The 20,737-nt window shown below is 48.4% G+C and overlaps 1 protein-coding gene across 5 annotated transcripts in view; it reads left to right on the top strand.

Moving 5' to 3' along the window:
- Positions 1 to 16,174, top strand: part of TRDMT1 (tRNA aspartic acid methyltransferase 1) — a 56,081-nt gene extending 39,907 nt beyond the window's left edge. For all 5 annotated transcript variants that reach the window (XM_037837655.1, XM_037837653.1, XM_037837657.1 and 2 more), the window contains 6 exons: positions 3 to 72; positions 1,149 to 1,232; positions 2,501 to 2,844; positions 9,937 to 9,994; positions 11,007 to 11,136; positions 14,667 to 16,174. In XM_037837655.1, coding sequence (XP_037693583.1) covers positions 3 to 72; positions 1,149 to 1,232; positions 2,501 to 2,844; positions 9,937 to 9,994; positions 11,007 to 11,136; positions 14,667 to 14,773 — 793 coding nt within the window. In that variant the 3' untranslated portion in view covers positions 14,774 to 16,174. The remainder of the gene's footprint in view (positions 1 to 2; positions 73 to 1,148; positions 1,233 to 2,500; positions 2,845 to 9,936; positions 9,995 to 11,006; positions 11,137 to 14,666) is intronic.
- The last annotated feature ends 4,563 nt before the right edge of the window (positions 16,175 to 20,737 follow it).

Genomic DNA, 20,737 nt, shown 5'->3' with positions numbered 1-20,737 from the left:
AGAGACCTGATGATACAAACAATAGAAAATTGTGGCTTTCAGTACCAAGAATTTCTATTATCTCCAACCTCTGTAGGTACCACAATTATAAACCTTTATATATATATATATATTATAATTTAAAGGCTGGGCTGTTTTTTTCCCCAAAGGGAATTTGATTTAGTAAGTAGAATGGATCTATTTTGGATAATATTCTAGGTGAATCTTGAATTGTGTTCAGACATGGGTCTTAACTTACTAAGGAATATTATATATGCCTATGGAGTTATTTATACATAAATTATGAAAAATTTTACTATAGAACTTGAAGTTCATAGAGTATAAACATTTTTTTTTCCACATGGAAAATACAAAATAGTGTTATTTTGAAAACATGTGGTATGGCATTTCCAAAATAGGTGTGCTATAGTTTAATAATGTTTCAAAATAATTTAAAATAGAAAACAAAATGAATATATGATAACTTTCTAATTACTTTTTTCTGACATTACATTAAAACTCAAACATTGCTTCCATTTGATGGGTAAGAAATCAAAGTAATTGGTTATGATAAAATATTTGGCAGATATGCAATTTTGTGTCAGTGTCTATTTTTTCTTGTCATTGTTCTTGTTAGTTTCTTATCACGTTTTGCTATATTATACAGTTCTTTGCCCTGAAACTAAAAGAAAGCTCATTTCAAAAATTAGATATAAAACTGTAGAAATTGACAATATATCTGATGTCTTCAAATTTATGTCATATTTGTTGCTTTTTAATTTATAAAATTTAGTGAATCCTTTTTTAATAAAGTGAGATAATAAATAGCCAAGAATAGTTCTGTTTGAATTTCATTGTTTATGATTACCTATTATCAATAATGGGTGTAGAAATGCTTATATAACTTCTTACCTAGGAAATATAAAATGAAAGTGACTTATAGACATATAATTCATTAGATTCAATCTTTATCTCATTCAAATAAAGGTACAAAGCAACAGCTTAAAAGTTTTAAGAATTTGCTGCAAAGAAGAATTCCACAAATCAATACTAGAGTCTGCTGTGGAAGAAGCTGAATGTGTACATCTGGGCGAGTTTCTCCTAGGTGGTCACATGGGATCAGTCTCTTTACTTTCCTGCAGTAACTAGCTGCTGTGCTTGCCTTGCAGCTTGGCATTCCGAACTCAAGGCTGCGTTATTTCCTCATTGCAAAACTCCAGTCAGAGCCATTCCCTTTTCAAGCCCCTGGACAGGTATTATTATTATTATTATTCATTTATTTCTTGCAAATGTAGTGCAGTCTGCTAATTTATCTTCAAAAACTGCTTTGTGTGCATTTATGTGTGTCCTCTAGAGTTGTAGAGTAGACTCTGACCCAGCTCTTTTTCTTTCCTCATGCCACTTGCGTTGCTTTAAGCAAACCAAAAACGAAACAGAAAACAAAAACTTTTCTTTCATCATTAAAAAAACAAAAAGTTAAAATACAAAAATACCATTAGTGCTGTTACCCCCATTTTCCTCCCATAATTGACTATTCTGTATTTATTCTTTTTTCTCCAGTAGAAGCCATTGGCTGCTTTTGATAAAATTTAACGTACACCCTTAAAAATGCCTTTAGAGTATTTTAACAAACTGGTGGCATTTTCTTTGAATTCGGTGCTGTTTGGCTTTGACTGCTTAAAGTACAGTAATGATTAGGGCAGCCAGAATAAAATGCTCGAGTGTCATCGACGGTGTCCCTAAGTGCATGAGGAGGCCTGTGTGCTCTGCCTCCAGAGGCTTCAAAACCAGAGTCGGGGCTGGGGGCCACGCTCCTGACCTGACCCACAGGGACGGGCGCTGCAGGGCCTGAACTCCCCACGGGCGGGTGGGCTCTGCCAGCCCCCTAGAATGTGACTCCACTGTTCCCCCTTTCCACGGTGGGCACGTCCAGAACTGATGCATGCAGGATTTTCACAAACACTTCATCCTTAAAATTGCTGGAACTCTTTTCTTGTACAAAATGGGACTTTATCGTGGTTATGGGTTTTACGGAAACAAGTTTTGCCTAAGGGACTCATGAGTAGAAATAACTTCAGTGTGAAAAGCCCTTTTCTTTTGCTGACCACTCTTTTTCCTTTAGACCATGAATATGACTCAGTGTTTCCTTTTTAGTGGAGTATGGCAAACTTTAACCCAAAACACATGTTCAGAAAATGTCAATGTTGCTCTCCAAACTTCTTTTCCAAATATGATGCTTATCTGTATTCAACATGTTTCTGATTACTTTGTTGAATGTCTTATTAATAAATATAGAAAGCGGTAACCCATGAAAGAAATTAGCAGTAGCCTGGTGACATCATAGCTATATGATGAATAACCTGGAATGAGTTGTATAAATACAAGCAAACCACGTTTTCTGTCTTTTTAATGACAATCATTTAAAAGCTAAAGAAACTTCTGTATATGTTTGGGCGCTAGTAATTTGTCTTTTATTTTTAATAAAGCTTTTGACACTTTGTATATTCTTACTTAATGCCAGGTACTAATGGAATTCCCCAAAATTGGATCCAAAAATCCACAAAAATGTGCAATAGATGCAGAAAAGAGAATAGAAGAAAAGAAAAATGAACCCAGTATTTTATGTGCGGGCAGCACACCGTGTTCTGGAAAAGAGGCCATACTTTTTAAGCTGGAAACTGCAGAAGAAATCGACAGGAAACACCAACAGGACAGTGACCTCTCTGTTCAGATGCTGAAAGATTTTCTTGAGGTGGACGGTGACAGGAAGCCGTACTTCTTGCCCCCAAAGTCACTGCTGCGATACGCTCTTCTCTTGGATATTGTGAGGCCCACGTGCAGGAGGTCCACGTGCTTCACAAAAGGGTGGGTTTTAAAGAGACGTGACTCCCGGTAGGCCCAAAAGAACTGGTGCTCATAGCTATCGTTACTTTTCATCCTCACGACTAGGAGCATTTTACAGAATGTTTCTGCTAGAATAATTTTGTTGTCCCTAGCTGCCTGCCTCTTGTTCTGATGGAGCAAGTGGGTGAACGTTTCTGGCAGAACATTACGTGCACATTATGTTCAGAAAAGTGCTCCTGAGAGATGGGGCCACCCGGGTGGGGCCTCCCAGCACCGTCGCCCAGATGCAGGCCCCACCAGGGCGGCCGGGTCTCCAGCAAGCCTTCATAGACTTGGGTCTGCGCTTGCTGTCCGTGCAGAAGAGGAAATTCGATTTTAATCTGAGTAAACTTGATTCATCTGGAGGGCACTGGGGATATTTTTAAAGTTAGATTTTACTCATTTTTAAAACATGATTATTGCATTTCCGTGGTTCACATTAAAAGGTACAGTGGCTGTGAGCCCCCCTCCGCCCCGTCCCCAGCCGTCCAGTTCCAACCAGTGACCCCAGTGGTGAGGCCGTGCGGGGTGCTGTGCGAGGGCACAGTTCAGTGTGCGTGCTTGTCGCCGTCCCCCTTTAAACTGAAGCGTGTGCATGCATCCTTCCCTGTCCGTCCTTCTGCACAATGTAAATTCTGCGGTCGCAGTTGATTTATCTGGGGGGGGGGGGCGGCCGGTTGCTGAACCCTCGGCTCTCGGCGTTGCTCGGAGGGTACCGGCGGCGGGGGCTCTTTCCCGGAGGCGAGGGCGAGGCGGGGGACTTGGCCAGGTCCCCGGCGGAGGCGTGCAAGGTGTGGAGGGCGGCGAGAAGGGAAAGACAAGACACTCTTCCTCCAGTAGGGGTAGAACAAAAGGGGGGTTTATTCAGGGGGGTAAAGCCAAGAGCGTTTATTAGGGGTGAGCACAGGTTATATAGGCTGGCATAGAGGGCGGGGGTTGTTACAAGTCAATGCTGAGGGGATAAAGGCTAGGATTGGTTCTGAGACGGTGCGGAGGTTAGGATTGGTTCTAAGAGGGCACGGAGGTAGTTTGAAAAGGGGCGGGAGTTGCTCCGGTAACGGTGTCTGGCAACAATGTATGCGCACTGGTGGTGATGGGAGTTGCACTGGCAACGGGGAGTGTCCGGGCAAGATAAGGGGGTGGGGAAAAGGCGGTTCCCTCCGGCAAGCCTCCCCTAACAGTGTTATTTTGGGTGAGGAAATGGGGCCTGCCTCCGGCCTCACTTTCTCAGGCCTGGGGGGCAGTGGAGGGCGCTGTCGCCCGTGCCCACCACCCTCCCCAGGGGCTGATCAGGTCCCCCAGCCCAGGCCCGCCAAGTCGAAGCACGTAATCAGTATCCCGCATTTCCCCCTTCTTTTCTAATTAAAGGAAGAAGCTTACCGGAGAGATCCGCTAAGGGATGAGGGAAGGGGGAGGCCGGGGAGGGGAAAAGGGTTGACGGTTGCTCAGAGAGGCTGGAGCTCGACGTTGGTGTGGCGCCCGGGCGCTCGACAAGGGCCTCGCTGCTAGCGGGATGGGCGAAGGTGGAAGGTTTAACTGGAGCTCGAGGTTGGTACGAGGTTCAGGCGATTGAGAAGGGCCTCGCGGTCGGCGGGTTGACCGGTGGCGGTGAGGTTGCGGAGGGTTGGTTGTCATCTTGGAGTAGGGAGCGTCAGAGGTGGCGAGTCGCTGGTACTGGATTTGCACGAACGAGGAAAAAATAGCATCTGTTTGTTTTCTTACAAGTTGGACGATTCTGCGGATAATGCAGGGTCCTAAAGTGAGAGCTAGAATGATCATTAGTAGGGGGCCGAGGAGAGGGAGGAGGTAAGGGAGAGGGGGGTAAAGATGTGGGACCAATAGCTGGTGGCTTCACGGTCTCTTCTACGTTGTTCTAGTTCCTCTCGGACCTTCTTTAGGCTGTCCTTGGCGAGACCTGTGGAATTGGCATATACACAGCACTCTTCTCCTAGGGCGGCGCAGAGGCCTCCTTCTTTGAGGAGGAGAAGGTTGAGACCTCGGCGGTTTTGGAGCACTACCTCAGAGAGGGAATTGACAGAATTTTTAAGATGGGAAATAGCGTTTTGTATTGAGGGTTTGCACGTTAAGGCAGGGGGTAAGTCCTGTAGAGGAGCAGAGCCATTGAGAGGAGTTGTGGGGAATAAGAAACTTGGCAGAGCTGCTGGGAGAGGAGTAGTTGGCACAAGCTGTGAGGTTGGGAGAGTTACTTGAGCGAGGGTGGATGCACTTTCCTGTAAAGGAGACTGAATGAAAGGTTAGGGGGACGGCAGAGGTATTCCAATTGCATTCCAAGGGGCTGTTCTCTGTGTTTTCTGAAAAGGAGAGGTTGGAGGCAATTGGTTCATACAGGGGGGAAGAAGTGGAGAGGCAAAGCCAACAAGAGGAGGTAAGATAGGGGTGGGAGGAATTCACTGAGGTGAAGGCCGCTTGGATAAGGTCGAGGAGGGGAGAGGAGTAACGAGAGGGGGGTAGGAAAGGTTGGGGTGGTGGGGTTGGCGATGCGTTGTTTGCAGCTGAGGTGCGGCTGGTCTGGAGGGCTGTGGAAAAAGGGGGTTCACTCGGACTGGGGTTTAGGCCCAGGTGTACTGTTGTCATCTGGTGCACCAGGTTGCGGAGACGATGGCGTTCTCGTCTCGTTAGACGCGTGGTTGCTGGTGGCGGGCCGGATTGCCCTTCCTGGGATCCAGATTGGTTGTGCTGCATCATCTGGGAAAACACAAGCAAACCCGCGCCCCTGGGCGAGGAGTGGGGAGGGACCCTTCCAGGCATTATTCTCTGGGTCCTTCCAGTAAACCATCGGGGCCTGGGTGGGCCTATACGAGGGCCCCCAATGTTTATGTAGGGGCGAAAGCCCTTCTTTATTGAATGTGAGTAGATTAAGGTGAATAAGGGCTGCTATGATAAGGTCCCCTGGAGTTGCCTGGGGGAGCATTGCCCTTTCTTTTTCAATTTGTGTTTTTAAGCGGCGATGGACTGCTTCCACAATGGCTTGCCCCTGTGGATTATAGGGGATGCCGAAATGATGGGTGATGTTATATAACTGAAGAAAGGCCGCAAAGGAGGCACTGCGATAGGCAGGCCCATTGTCCGTTTTTAGGTCCCAGGGGACTCCCATGAAGAGAATTCCCTGTCTTAGGGCCTTGATACAGTGTTTGGCCGTTTCCCCGGCGAGGGGGACTGCATAACACATGGCCGAGAAGGTGTCAATCATTACATGTACATACTTGAGGCGCCCAAAGGACGGTACATGAGTTACATCCATTTGCCATCTAGAATTGGGTTTTAGGCCTCGTGGGTTGACTCCCTGAGGTTGCAGGGGGCCAAGCGGCGCGAAGGGCGCACAAGTTGCACAATTGCGGACAAGATGTTTACAGGTATCTAGGGGGAGGCCACATAAATGATGTAACGACGTAGCCGAAAAGTGAAACCTGGAATGCAATAACTTGGCCTGGTTAACAGCATCCCCCGGAGGGGCTGCCGTGTGGGTTAGCATAGCTTGGGTAGTCTGAGCTGAGACCACTTGGTCTACTATACTATTGCCATTAGCCAGGGGCCCCGGAAGGCCTGAGTGACTACGAATGTGGCTAATGAACCAAGGATCCTGTCGATGCTCCAGGATGCTTCTGAGGTCAGAAAGTGCTTTATCAATGGCCGAGTCTCCGGGGAAAAAGGTGGAAAACGCGAGGACTCGGCAGACCTGATACGTGTAGAGGCTGTCAGTGAAAATGTTTACTGGGTGGTTGCAGTGGGCGTTTAGCGCGTATGACACTGCCAGAATTTCCCCCACTTGGACTGAATGAAGGTTGACATAACTGAATAGGCGGGGTTCCGGGTGGTCCTGGGAATAAGAGAGGAAGGCGAAACGGGTTTTGGAGGCGTCAGTGAAGACGGTAGTAGCACCCGGGATGGGTACAGAGGAAGGGAAAGGATGGAAGGGGCTGCGGAAGGGAAGCTTGGCGAGCCCCTGTAACAGTCGATGGCTAGGATAGTGGCAGCTGAATTCCCCATGAAATCCTTCCAAGAGGATTTGCATGTCCGGGTTATTACATATAAGCAGGCGGGTTTGGCCTGCGTCCAGGGGCTAAACAATTTTTCCCGGCGGCGCTCCAAATACATGAACAGCCAGGGTGACTAGATCTGAAGCTAGGCTGATTCAGAGCCACACTGCGGGGCAAATTTTCCTAAGCCGGCTTTTAGCAGGGTGCACTCAAAGTAGAGGGCCTGGCACGGGAGTGGGGGCAGGGGCAGCGCTGTCCTAAGGGTTGTCTTGAGGTGTAGAAGGCAGCCAGGGGTTGTTAGTCGGCAGGGTGGGAGGAGTAGCGGCAACTGCCGGTAGCCGCTCCGAGGGGGAGCTTGTCGAAGGGGGAGGCGGAAGTGGGAGGCCCTAAGCGTCGCAAGATGGCGGCGCGGTAGGCGTGGCCAAGACACAAGATGGCGGACTAGCTCCGCCCTGTGAGAGGGCGGGGTCTAAGGCATAAGATGGCGGACTAACTCCGCCCTGTGAAAGGGCGGGGCCTAAGGCATAAGATGGCGGACCAGCTCCGCCCTGTGAAAGGGCAGGGCCTAAGGCATAAGATGGCGGACTAGCTCCGCCCTGTGAAAGGGCGGGGCCTAAGGCATAAGATGGCGGACTAACTCCGCCCTGTGAAAGGGCGGGGCCTAAGGCATAAGATGGCGGACCAGCTCCGCCCTGTGAAAGGGCGGGGTAAAGCGCATGCGGTTTCCGGCCTGGCTTAGGGCTGACGTCATCACTAGAGCACTTCCTCCCCTCAGTAGAAGAAGAAGGAGGAAGTTCGCCATTTTGGAGCAGTCTGGGGGGGCAGTTGCAAAGAGGTACACGGCGCCAAACAAAGAAATAAAGATACAAAGGGCTACAGCAAAGTAATGGAGGGGAAGAGGGAGAGCGTTAGGAGGAATGGGGGTCATAGAAGAAAAGGACGAGAGGCAGACGGAAGAATGGGTAGTGGGGAAGGGAGGAGCGGCTCCGGAGCGGCGAGGGAGAGGCAGCCCCTAACGCGGAGCGGCGAGGGAGAGGCGGCCCCTAACGCGGAGCGGTGAGGGAGAGGCGGCTCTGGGAGCGGCGAAGGAGAGGCGGCCCTTACCTTGCAGGCGAGGAAAAGGAAAGCTGGAGAGGCGTCCGGGCGAGCGAGTGGCTTCACGGGACCGCTGCGTGGAGAGGACGTCTAATTGCAGGTGCCCCACGTTGGGCGCCAGTTGCGGTCGCAGTTGATTCGTCTTGGGGGGGGGGGTGGCGGCCGGTTGCTAAATCCTAGGCTCTCAGGCTTGCTCGGAGGGTACCGGCGGCGGGGGCTCTTTCCCGGAGGCGAGGGCGAGGCGGGGGACTTGGCCAGGTCCCCGGCGGGGGGGCGTGCAAGGTGTGGAGGGCGGCGAGAAGGAACAGGCGGGACACGTTTCTTTGAGGGTGAAGAAGCCAAGAGAGTTTATTAGGGGTGAGCACAGGTTATATAGGCTGGCATAGAGGGCGGGGGTTGTTACAAGTCAATGCTGAGGGGATAAAGGCTAGGATTGGTTCTGAGAGGGTGCGGAGGTTAGGATTGGTTCTAAGAGAGCACGGAGGTAGTTTGAAAAGGGGCGGGAGTTGCTCCGGTAACGGTGTCTGGCAACAATGTATGCGCACTGGTGGTGATGGGAGTTGCACTGGCAACGGGGAGTGTCCGGGCAAGATAAGGGGGTGGGGAAAAGGCGGTTCCCTCCGGCAAGCCTCCCCTAACAGTGTTATTTTGGGTGAGGAAATGGGGCCTGCCTCCGGCCTCACTTTCTCAGGCCTGGGGGGCAGTGGAGGGCGCTGTCGCCCGTGCCCACCACCCTCCCCAGGGGCTGATCAGGTCCCCCAGCCCAGGCCCGCCAAGTCGAAGCACGTAATCAGTATCCCGCAAATTCGATATTATTACTCAAGATATAAAGCACTTTTCGATTCTCATGGGATAGGTATATCACAATTTATTTAACCTGTCAAAAGAACTGCTGCTGCAGAAAGAAAGAAGGGGGCTGCACTAACAGCGAGCAGTTCGCCAAGTGAAAGCAGGTGTGCCACAGCGGCCTGTTGGTGGACATTTCGGTGGCTTCTTGCCCAAGAAATACATTGACTGTTAAATCAATTTTTTAGACCTAGAAAGAAGGGGGAAATTGGGCCTTTGGAGAAACAGTTTGTGAATGACCCCTGTCCCCACTTTGTGAATGCCACTCGACCTCCCTCCCTGTCTGACTTCTCCTCCCCTGCCAGCCAGCGGCCGAGCCCACGAGCCCCACTCCACCCTCAGCCGTGACTGCCCTCTGCCCTCGGCCTCCTGCTTGCCCAGGAGACGGTTCACGCTCCCCGTGACCTTAAAGACCCCACTCCACCGCGCTCTGTTACCAACTTCGATGGGTTCTGTTTATGGCTCTCATAAAGCACAACTTATCAATTTCGTGATAAAAAACAACCTTGAAACTCTTTCATAATTATCAAGATGGTAGAAAAGATGCCTTGGTGTAAAAGTCTATTTTAGTATAGATAACATACACACGCCCCATATTTATATATAAATGCTATATATGAGAAAACAATTTGAAAAATTAGTTTTCCCTGATGTGATGGTCCAATTGTTGTATGAAAACAATAATAAAAACATCCTGCTTTCCAGTGAGAGACAGAGCCGGGCTCAGTGGTACTTGAGAGTAGGGTTTTCTGGTTCCTGAGAAGAAACGACAATTCAGGCATTAGGAAAACAGAAGCAATTTATGTTCACCTACATAACATTCAGTGCAGTTGGTTGCCAGAATTGACGAGCATTTGACAAGGACATGCATTCTAGAAATGACAATTAATGACACCTAATTAAATAGTGTTTATGTGACTCAAGTTGTGCCAAGTCCAGTTTCTGAATAGTTTAAATAGAAAAATCTTATGTCTTTTACCTAGTTTTTAAATTATAAAGCATATTTATTCTATGTTATTCATGATATTTCAGAAGAATGTAAGTGTATAGATTGATTAATCCATTCAAGAAATATTTTTTTAATTAGCATTAACAAATACATTAGGTGCTGTGTAATATTTTGTTAATTTTCCAGTTATGGAAGCTACGTAGAAGGGACAGGATCTGTGTTACAAACTGCAGAGGATGTGCAGGTACTTTTAAATAAAATTATGTTTAATACTTAATTTAAAAATGAATGTTAAATAGTTTTACATACTCACCTGAGAATGAATATATATATATAATATATGAATGAATATATGTATACATAGTAATTCTTTACTATAGAATCAATATTTTTCTTATTGCTGGATAGAAATTTATTCGCACGGAAGGTTTTATGTTTTTATTTTCCTTTTTCTTAGTCTTACCTTCTATTTTATTTTTATTCTATAAATAGTAAATTGAAATTCAGCCTATAATAATGTTCTCTAAAATTATACACAAAGATTGTTAATATTGCTGCCTTCCTTTGGGGTACATACCGTAAAACTGACTTTTGGGGGAAAAACATCTGTGTTTTAACAATGTCCTTTTTAAACTTCAGATGTAACCCTTTATGGTGTCATAGCTGAATACAAGCCTAATACATAGCAAGTTTTATATAATGTTCAGTAGTTTAAAGTGAGATCATTTTGTCTTCTTTTATACTAATTTAAAACTCTTACTATTAACAAAATTTACCCATGCTAAAAATACTATCATAGGCAAATAAATGTCTGGATTTGAGAAATCATATTTATTTAATATATTTTATCATTTTAATAAAGTACCTTAATTTAGTGAAATTGATTATAAACAATAAAAGTTATAATGGTCTGTTGATTGGTGTAATTGGCTTCATGGTCTGCCAAGTTTGTATCTTTCATATTTCTTTTATATTGTGTTGTCATTTATTGTCTGTATTCTTACAATTTAATTTTTGAGAGGGCTCCAAATGACAAGTAACGCTGAGACGCACCCTGATCTGCTCAACATTAGGCTTTTTTAAAGTTTACATTGACATTAATGAGCCAATTATTAGTTTATTGCTCAGGAACATTTTGCCCGGTAGAGTGCATTTTGCCTTACATGCCTGTTTTGAACTCTCTTACGTTGGTGATTTTCTCTTGAGAAATCTACTTGCACACTGCTGTATGAGTTATCTTGGATGTTTTCTTACAGATTGAGACTGTCTACAAATCCCTTACCAACTTGTCACAAGAAGAAAAGTTAATGAAATTGTTAATGCTTAAGCTGCGCTATTTCACTCCGAGAGAAATAGCAAATCTCCTGGGATTTCCTCCCCAGTTCGGTATGTGGGGGCCTGCAGACCCCAGGCACTTGGAAGGGACCCGCCGTGTGCTGTGCGTGAGCCCCGGCCGGCCGGCGGCGTGGAAGCCCCTTCCTTTGCGACTGTGCCGCCTCCAGCCCCCCTGCCCCTCCCCATCCCCTGGCAAGCACCCAGCCTGTGTCCTGGAGGCTCAGCTGCCCCCCCGGTCCTTGGGGTGGCCCAGGGGCGTAGCAGCCCCCCCCCCCGTCCCCTGCATACCCTATCCCACTCACCCCACACCAGATCTGGTGCAAAGGCACCTAGGGTTGTCTGTCTTTATGAAGAAACCAGAAGGCAGTGGAGGGGCTTTTCTGGTGGGTGTTTGTGCTACTGTCCTCAGACACACATCCGTTTGGGGTCCATGCCTTTGTCCTTCCTGCAGGGTTTAGGGGGAGGAAAGAAGCCGGAGCTGGGCAGGAGCTTTCCCAGTGGAAGGAAGGGAGCCCCAGGTCTGAGAACAGGTGGGGGCTGAGGGAGGAAGCCCAAGGTAGAGTCGTAGAGAGAGACCACCCTGGGCAGGGGCAGGAGACCCCCGGACGTGCTCCAGGGCAGGGCTGGGGGCAGCGTGGTGACAGGCTGACCAGCGCTGCCAAGCCCAGGGCCGCTGCGATGTTGCTGCCGTGCTGACCTTGAAGTGTGCGTGGGTTAAACAGACCACGTGGCAGATTCTACGGAGCGATGCGTGTCGGGAACAAGCACCAGTTAACATCCTGGCCCTGCTGATGGAGGGGCTGTGCTGGCGTCGCCAGAGCAACCAGGTTTATTTTATGCTCCCGGCCTCTTTCCTGGTGATCTCATTTGGCCCGAGATATCCTGGGGAGTGTTGTTTCAGAAAAACACAGCCTTTCCTGTTTTAGTTTATGTCACAGAGTGAGTGAGCACATTACAAATAAGAGCTGAGAACTGGACTCAGGAGTTGTGATTCCCAGCCTGCTTTCCTAGTTAGCGATTTTGTCTCTGCTTTGGATGAGCAGGCAGAGGCCCTTGACATGGCACCAGAGAGAGACAGGGGCTTGTCCTGAGGTAAGTTTTGTCACAGCTGTGGTCTCGTCACCCTTTGGTGGCACAGGAGCTTGGTCAGGGGCATGGACTCCAGAGCCAGAGTGAGATCGAATCCCAGCCCCGCCTGAAGCACTCGGCCTCAGTTTACTCCTCTGTTAAACGGGGATGAGGTGTGGTGGTGGCAGCTAAATGAGGTACTCTATGTAAAACACTTAGAGTAGGCCTGCTGTGTAGTAAAAACTGTTAGCTTTTTAAAAATGATACATTTATTTGCTTTTATAACCTTTACTTGATAAATATTTCTTGTTATTTTTAAATTTTAGACCGATAAAATAGAGTTTTTCTTAGCTCTCTGAAAATATATATGTAAGATATATAGAAGTAAGCCTTTTAAATTGCTTAAATTTCTTTCAAACGTGCACTACATTAGCATGATCGAGATTCCCCCGAGGGTCCTCCATGTGTCTTCCCCGTCACCGACCGTGGTTTGAGCTGTCGGCCCCTGGCAGGGATGGATTTGCACGGTCCCGCCCTGCGTTTTCTCCGGGCTCTCTGTGCCCGGCTCGCATCTGAAAGGAGCAGGAACAGAGGGACGCTGGCCTTCGCTTACTGGACGAAGGTCACTAGCTTGACCTTGCTAATTCTGTTTCTTTGTTTTTGAGGATTTTGTTATTGTTAATTGTAATGCATCCAAATTTTAAAAACCACCTTTTCACTTAAAAAAAATTATGTAATTTTTCCCCATAAACTAGTTTAGATTTAGGATATATAGCTCTTACAGATTATCTCAATATTGTAAAATCTCATTCCTGGGATATTCTAAAAGCCACATAGCTACATTAGAATCTCTGACTACTTTGAACTAAAGATTTGTTGAGATAACACTGAGATAAGTAATGTGCTTGCCTGAGACGTATTCTCTTTAGAATAACACTTTTATGATTATGTTCAATTGCAAATACAACTTTATTGTGGTCATCAGTGTTCTTTTATTACAGTGACTATAATGTCAATTCTTGACGAAGCACCTTTATCAGCTCTACCTTCTGATCCTTGCAAGTGTATGAAATCTTGCCCTTATAAGTGCTCTTTAGTTATTCCCTTCACTTTATTAATCCCAGAAGGTACCGAGTGTGAAATCCTTACTTTGTGACTAGCATTATAGTGTGCAGTTGTATTCATGGACCAATTTGATGCTAATATTTGCATGACTTTGTTCCAGTGAATGCCGTATTTGTGGGCCGTTTTGCTTTGAAAAAGAATATGGCACTAAGAAGTCCAATGTGAGAAAGTCAGCTTGTAAGAGCAGAGCATAAAAAACAACTGTGTATTCAGAATATATAAAGAATACTTGCAACTCAACAATAAAAAGACAAATATTCCAATTAAATAATGGGCAAAGGATTGAGTAGACATTCTCCAAAGAAGGTAAACAAATGACCAATAAGCACATGGAAAGATGTTCAGCCTTATTAGTCAATAAGGAAATGCAAATTAAAACCACAATGAGATACCACATCACACCCACTAGGAGAGCTAAAATAAAAAAGATAGACAATAACAAGTGTTGACAAAGATGTGGAAGAGTTGGAACCTTCGTACACTGCCAGTAGGAATGCAAAATGGTGCAGCCACTTTGGAAAATAGTCTGGCAGTTCGTCAAAAGGTTAAACATAAAGTTACCCTCTGACCCAGTGGTTCCACTCCTGGTTATGTGTGCAGGAGATTTGGAAACATGTCCACACAAAAACTTGAACACAAATGTTCATAAGAGCTTCATTCATAATAGTCCCAAAGTGGAAACAAACCAAATGTTCATCAGTGGATGAATGAATCAACAAAATGCAGTACACGCATGCAGTAAAATATTATTTGGCCATAAAAATAATGGAGTATTGATTCGTGCTACAGCCTGAAAACTTGGAAATTTGTGCTACATGAAGGAAGCCAGTCAAAAAAGGCCACATGTTGTAGGATCCCGTTTATACGAGATGTCCAGAACAGGCAAATCCATAGATACAGGAAATCATCAGAAACTTCTCAGGGTGGGGGAGAGAGGAGGGCGAGAGACTGCTGGAGGCTGCAGGGTTTCTTTTGGGGATGAAAACGTTCTGGAATTAGGTCATGCTGGAGGCTGCACAAGGCTGTGAATGTACTTAAAACATCTGAATTGTGCACTTTAAAAGGGTGGATTTCAAGGCATGTGGATTGTAGCTCCATAAAGCTGTTTTTAAAAAAGAAACCGAAATGCAGTGCACTCACTCACAGATTGCCAGGAGCCTGTGGGTGGCGTGTGCACGTGTGTGTGCCGGGCACGGCATCTTGTTTCGTGGACAGTGTGACGTTCATAACAACTCTGGCTCCAAGTCCCCGTCTGCTAACGAGCTCACACAGACCTCAGGGACTGACTTGTGTAGATGCCCACCGTGTCCAGCCGAAGGGCATGTCCTTTTACCTCTGGAAGTGAATGCTATAAATGCCTGTATTATGAACTGTTGTCTCTTTTCTAGGGTTTCCTGAGAAGATAACAGTGAAGCAGCAGTATCGCCTGCTTGGAAACAGCCTCAACGTGCGTGTTGTAGCCAAACTAATCCAAATCCTGTGCGAGCAGCTTTGAAGACCTCTGGAAGATGGACACGGTGCTCCCTCAAGCCCAGATGATGATTCTCAATTCCACTGTGAATTACTTTTGACTAAAGGCAACTAAAATAGCTTAGTCTTTCTTATTAAGGAATTTGGAATTTATCACAAAAATGTCATCACTTTGTTATCTTAAATTTGTATTACTGTATTTTGTAAAATACAAATTATTGTTATGGTTTATGGATAACATTTTCATATGAAATTATTAAATATATATGTAAAATATCCTCTATCATATTATGGAGTATTTTCTAAAATGTCATATCAGGCGTAGTGTAACAAACCTGAGAAAATTTTGTATGTTAATGAAAGAGGTCGTTTTATCAATCCTGTCATGTTTTTTGTTAGATGATTATTCCTAACTCTAAGATGATGACTAATTCCAGCCTGTTTCAAATATGTACTGTTTTGCTTAATTGCAGTCCCCTTGACTTTCACTCACTTTATGTAATCAAATTAGTATCATTCAAGTTACACAATAACCTGAAGACTGTGTCATAAGAAATAGCTCTAAGTCGTTGAGTGCCTCCGAGGAAGCAGAGAAGGTGGTCTTCGGTCTTGGACTCGCTTCCTCCCTCCAGCTCGGGGCAGCGCTCCTCTGCGCCTCCTGCCCTTTGCCTTGCGAGGTCGGAGCTGCTGTGTCGCCGCCGCGGCCTTGGGTCCCGTGTCGCGTTGCCACCGGGCTCCAGCGGGGCAGCAGGGCCGAGCGCCCCGGGAGCAGACCCGGCCCTGCCCGCGGCGCCTGTGCGCTAACCCTGGAGCTCGGGCTTTCTGCCGCTGCCGTCAGCAGACTTCCTGGAGCGGAGGTTTCTCATCACACCAAGTTTTGTGATGAAAGCAAGTGACTGAGAAGAGAAATGTGAAGAAACAAGGCAAGAAATTGTATCACAAAATCTTAATTCACACTTTTGTTCTAAGAAAACAGCCGGTCCCGCCCCCTTGTTTGAAGACTCCCGGGTGCGCGCGGCCAGCGCTGGCCCAGCCTGCTCGCCAGTCTCGGGGCGGCGGGTGCACAGTCTGAAATCACTCCAGCACCCTTTGGTGCAGTTTCTCCTCATGCTGAAAGAGTCTAAATCAAGAAGGTTCAGAGTTGTGCTGTAGACTATGATGGTTATCATGTCCTGCACCCACTGTGCAGCGCTGTACAGACGTGTGGGGTGCCACACATCACCTGCAGACACCCAGGACGTCGGAGGGGGCCGGCTCACAAACCGGGAGGTGGAGTAGAGCCTCGGAAATGTGCTCAATATTGACGTCTACTCAAGGGCACATGATGGTTCTTGCCCTTAATTCACAGCTGAAAATATGCTGTAGCAAGGTTGTCCACTGTATGTTGTTAGTCCTGAATTTGCATAAAACCTGCCTGAGAAAATCATTTTTTCTGACATTTGGATTTATTGTTAATTTATTCAATATTTTGGAAAATATAATCCTTCCTTTTAAGAGAACTATATGTAATTGAGTTGTGCCATATGTAACAGTGAACTAGTTTTGAATTCTCCTTTTTGAACCATCTCTGCTCTTTTAAATAGCTTGCCAGATAATTTTAAGATATTTATTATCCTGCCCCATATTTTTAGTACATTTTCAGGACCCAAAAAGAATGAGTAAAGGAATGATCAAATGATTTAATCCAAACAAAAAGAGCTAGGTTGGAAATCGTTTTGAAGAGGAAATGTGTAGTCACTGCAGGAGAAAGGGCCAGAACAATCAACTATCATCCTCCTTTGCTGGCATGGAGGCTCCGGGCAGTGGGAGGGTCCTGTCCCTGCTGCCGTCCGCTGCCTCCCTCCTCAGACCCACGCGTGTCCCTCATCAGACAGCCCCGCCTCCATCACACCCACCGTCTCCCTCCTCAGACCCACCCAGCGCCACCGCCCTGGCCTTGAAAAGAGAGCAAAGGGCTCCAGCCGCCAGCCACAAGATGTGTCCTTTTCAAGACACAAAACCAGCAGGTGAAATTGTGAAAGATGAGGGGTATCCAGCACTTTTTTTATTGAATTTGGGGGTGAACTTGCTTGAAGTGGTCCAGCTTTTAAAGGAGCTCACTTATTTGGTCGAGGGGCTTCTGGGTGCCCTGACGGGTGTCACCAGCACGTGGGCTGTAGACAGGGAGGGGTCGGAAGGAGAGCGGGCAGCCCCCGCGCTGGCGGAGGGCCGGCTCCTCAGCAGACGTCACCACCTCGTTCAGCCAGAAACCGAGTGGGCGACTCCCGAGGACGGAGCAGTGACGCTGCTGTCCTCCCAGCCGCGGCAGTACCGAGTCACGGCGCCTCTGCTCTCACCCAGCACCAAACTAGAGGACGCGTTCTGCAGGCGGGTGTAGCTGCATCCGGTTGCTCTTCTGTTCTGACAGCTTCCAAATAGCCCATGCTGATGGGGTGTTAAGCTCATGTGACTCCTTTCTGTCACCTTCAGCGGGGCACTGTCACCATTTAGGCACCAGCTCCCAGGTGGGCTTCCTAAGAGCTGTGGACTTTGGAATTGAAGGGGGTTGTATGGGCTCAGAGGTTTTCTCCTGGCTCGTGCTGGAACTCAGGTTATGTAAGATTTTAAGCAGAACCTTTGGACCTCCCTGTTGCTGGTTTATCTCTTCCTCACCACTTCGAGACGTCCCCGTGGGCCACCCACAGTGACTGTACCAGCTGGTGAACAGCGTCCTTCTGGCCCACCCCAGGGCAGCCTCTGTCCTCACTCCCCAGACACCCACTCGTGCCCGTGACGCTGCTGTTGGGGTCTCCCGGGGCCTGGTTTTAAAGGCAGTGAGAACCCTGCACACGTCCTCCACCTGAGCTGGCACCTGTCGGTCTGTCTGCAGCATCTTCCCTTCCCAGATACTTTTCCTTTTGCTGATACTAAAGCCTCAGTTTTTCTTTTTAACCCTCTTTTCCTGGCCTCTCTGCTTTCCTCTTCAGGACTTACAGGAATATTTTATTCTAAGATACAAATGCCCTTCAAAGTCTTCCACAACTGTACCCCAGGATGTGCCACCATTTTTGTTTCAGTTTGTGGGTTTACTCCTTTTTAAATTTATTTATTCAAGAAACATAAGTGTGTGCAAAGAACTTTGCTGGCCTCCTACTCCTCGAGTTCAGGATAAATTTGCTTTTATTTACCAGAGACTCTGAGTCAGTCTAAACCACATCCAGCACTTAAAACTCTCCCGAGTGGCCCATGCTTGATTCCTAAAATCTGTCTCTTCTACAAACACTAGAATAGAAATTCTCACAAAAGCTAGAAGATTGGAAGTTAATCTTCCCGTAGAACTCATAGCCTCAGGATGCTCGTCCTCCTCTGCTCCATCTAACACGGTTGTAATCGTCTCCCTCGGGCATTTCGTTTGTCGGCACCCCGTGGCCGTTCCCGGCAGGCGGGCGAGACGCCCAGTGCATCGGTGGGCGCAGGTCTGTGCCTCCCGTCGGCTCAGTGCCCAGATGGCGTCCCAGGGCTCGGAGGAGCGGGCAGCGGTGGGGCCGGGCCCCCTGTCCCGGAGGCTCCACCTCAGCGGCTCTCCCGTCACCGTCAGAGCCCCTTCTCCTGGGAGAGCTCACCCTTTCCTACCATCCCCACCTTTTTGCAGATTACTCCTAAGCTGTATTCTAGAATCTTCATGCTTAGACATTTAACTTGGATAGCTTGCTGTCACATCAATTTTATCAGGTCTGAAAACAAACTAATCATTCTAAAATCACTTCTACCTCTGACGTCAGTATTTCTCCTTATGATTCTGCCCTTTCCCCAAAGCCGCAAGGCCGCCGTCAGCTTTGTGCTCTCTGAATCCCACCTCCCAGCTGCTGTTAGTCCAGTGGCCTTCTCTCGGCCGTGATCTAGGAGAACTGATATATGAAAAATCACTTTAAAATCTCAAAACATGATTTGTGTGCTTGGCTAACACAACGGATATTTCACAGATTTCAGCTTTCTGAATTTAATTCAGCGTGTCAGTTTTACTACAACAGTTCTTTTGCTCGCTTAGCTAGTTCATTACATGGGTACAATTAAATTTCACACATGAAAAATGACTGACACGCATTTCTCCTTGTGTCGTAGATGTGAGCTGAGTTTGCGATTTGAGAGCTGATTGTATGAATGAATGAATATGCAATAAGCTTGATAGTTGGTATAATTTGAACTGGGTTTTTAAATGAAAAAATATTCCAGATCTTAGAGAATATAAACTTCCATGGGGCAGGGGTTTTAACTTTTTTCTTCTCCCTGCTACATTCCCAGTGCCTGAAACAGAACGTGGCACGAGGTGTGCACTCGGTACACAGCTGCTGAATGAAGGCCGTAGGGACCAACCTGGACAGGGTCCAGGAGCTGCACAGGGGCCTTCCCATCATGGAGTTTAAACTACTTCATTTGTTTGTTGCTGCCGGTTCTCTCACACTGAGGGGAATAACTAAATGTACTCATCTGGCACAAGCAATTTTAATAATTTTTCTTCTAGGAAAGGGCTTGAGCTTAGGGGGAAACTGTGCAGAGAGAAAAAATCCTCTGACTGCAGGTCTGAACAAGAGGGTGCAGACTCACTTCTCCCTGCTTCTCTCTAAGTGCAGTGATCAGCTCCGGGAACAATGCAGCGGGGCTGGAAGGCGGCCTCCGACGGCGGGAGGAGGAGGGCAGCCCGGCTGGGGCAGCTGCGTGGTCACGCGACAGCTGGTGCTTGCCAACCCCAGCCTGGGTGACGGAATGTTCTGGAGTTAGGCGTAGGTGATAATGATGTATATGAAACCTTTTTGCATTTACAGTTAGGGAGATGAGGTGGTGACATGCATTGGGCTTCTGTGAAGTAAAACAGGAGGAAGACGCACAATTTAATACGTGTATATTCCATGATTATAACTATGTAAAATTATTCATCCAAAAATAGATTAGAATAAAATAATAATAGATAAGAGGGGAGCTGGACTAGTTGAATTAACTTCTTTCCGCCAGGTCGGGGGCCGTGTGTGCCCAGCCCTGTGCCCTCGGACCCCGCAGATGCTGACGAGCAGTGGGCACCGGGCAGCGGCCGGGCCGCGGGCGTCACCCGGCGAGGAGGGGGCCGAGGGCCACGGAGCGCCAGGGAGGCCCCCACGGCTCGGGGGAACTGGTCGAGCAAAAGCCGGAAGAGCGCGTCCGATGTTGCATAAAACGAGTGTCTAGTGCCGGAGCCGCCGCCGCGCACGCGGTCCGGGAAGGGCGCACGAAGCTGCCTCCGCGGCACCTCCGCGGTGAGCAGAGCCCGGGTCACGACGCAGGCCTCGGCTTCTCCGGACCTCAGAGCAGCCCGAGAAGGCCCGGGAGGCGAGGCCGCCCCGTCTTCCCGCACCCAGGGCCCCCGCCGTCGCGCTTCCCCGCGGGCGCACACGCTTCCCCGCGGATCGTCCCAGCGCGGAGCCGGGAGGCCGAAGCGCCCCTCGGCGGGCAGCGCCCCCCCCCCCCCCCGCTGGCTCCCCCCTTTCGTCGGACAGAAAACATTCGCTGCGAGAACGCGTTCCCGTCCCGTCCGGGGGGCGGCTCCAGCACACGGGGCCTCCCTTGTGCCCGCGTCCCTCCCCGGGCACTCGCGGGGCGTGGCGGCGCCGACCTTCCCTGCGCGCTGGGGCGAGCGGAGCCCGGATCCTGCCCGGCCTCGCCCAGCCTGACCGTCCGCTCCGGCCCGGCCCGGGGGGTCCCTCCGCCTCGCGGCCTCGCGCGGGCCGAGCCCAGGGCCCGCGGCGCTGCCTCCCGGCGTCTGGGGCCGGAGGAGGGCAGGAGGGGAAGGAGCCAGCGACTCCCCACACCCGGGGGCGAGCGCCACCCGGAGCTCCGCCGCGCGCTCTTCTCCCCGAAGCCCCTCCCCCGGCTCGTTCTCTCCTGCAGCTGAGGGCACCGCCATCCATTCGGTTTTCCAAGCCAGTGCAGGGTGAACCGGCAACTCGAGTTTCCTCTGCCACGTGCCCACTCATAACCA

Source organism: Choloepus didactylus, chromosome 5 (assembly GCF_015220235.1).
Source record: "Choloepus didactylus isolate mChoDid1 chromosome 5, mChoDid1.pri, whole genome shotgun sequence".
Classification (NCBI taxonomy): Eukaryota; Metazoa; Chordata; class Mammalia; order Pilosa; family Megalonychidae; genus Choloepus; species Choloepus didactylus.
The sequence above is the reverse complement of the archived record's forward strand: the minus strand, read 5'-3'. Positions and strand labels throughout refer to the sequence as shown.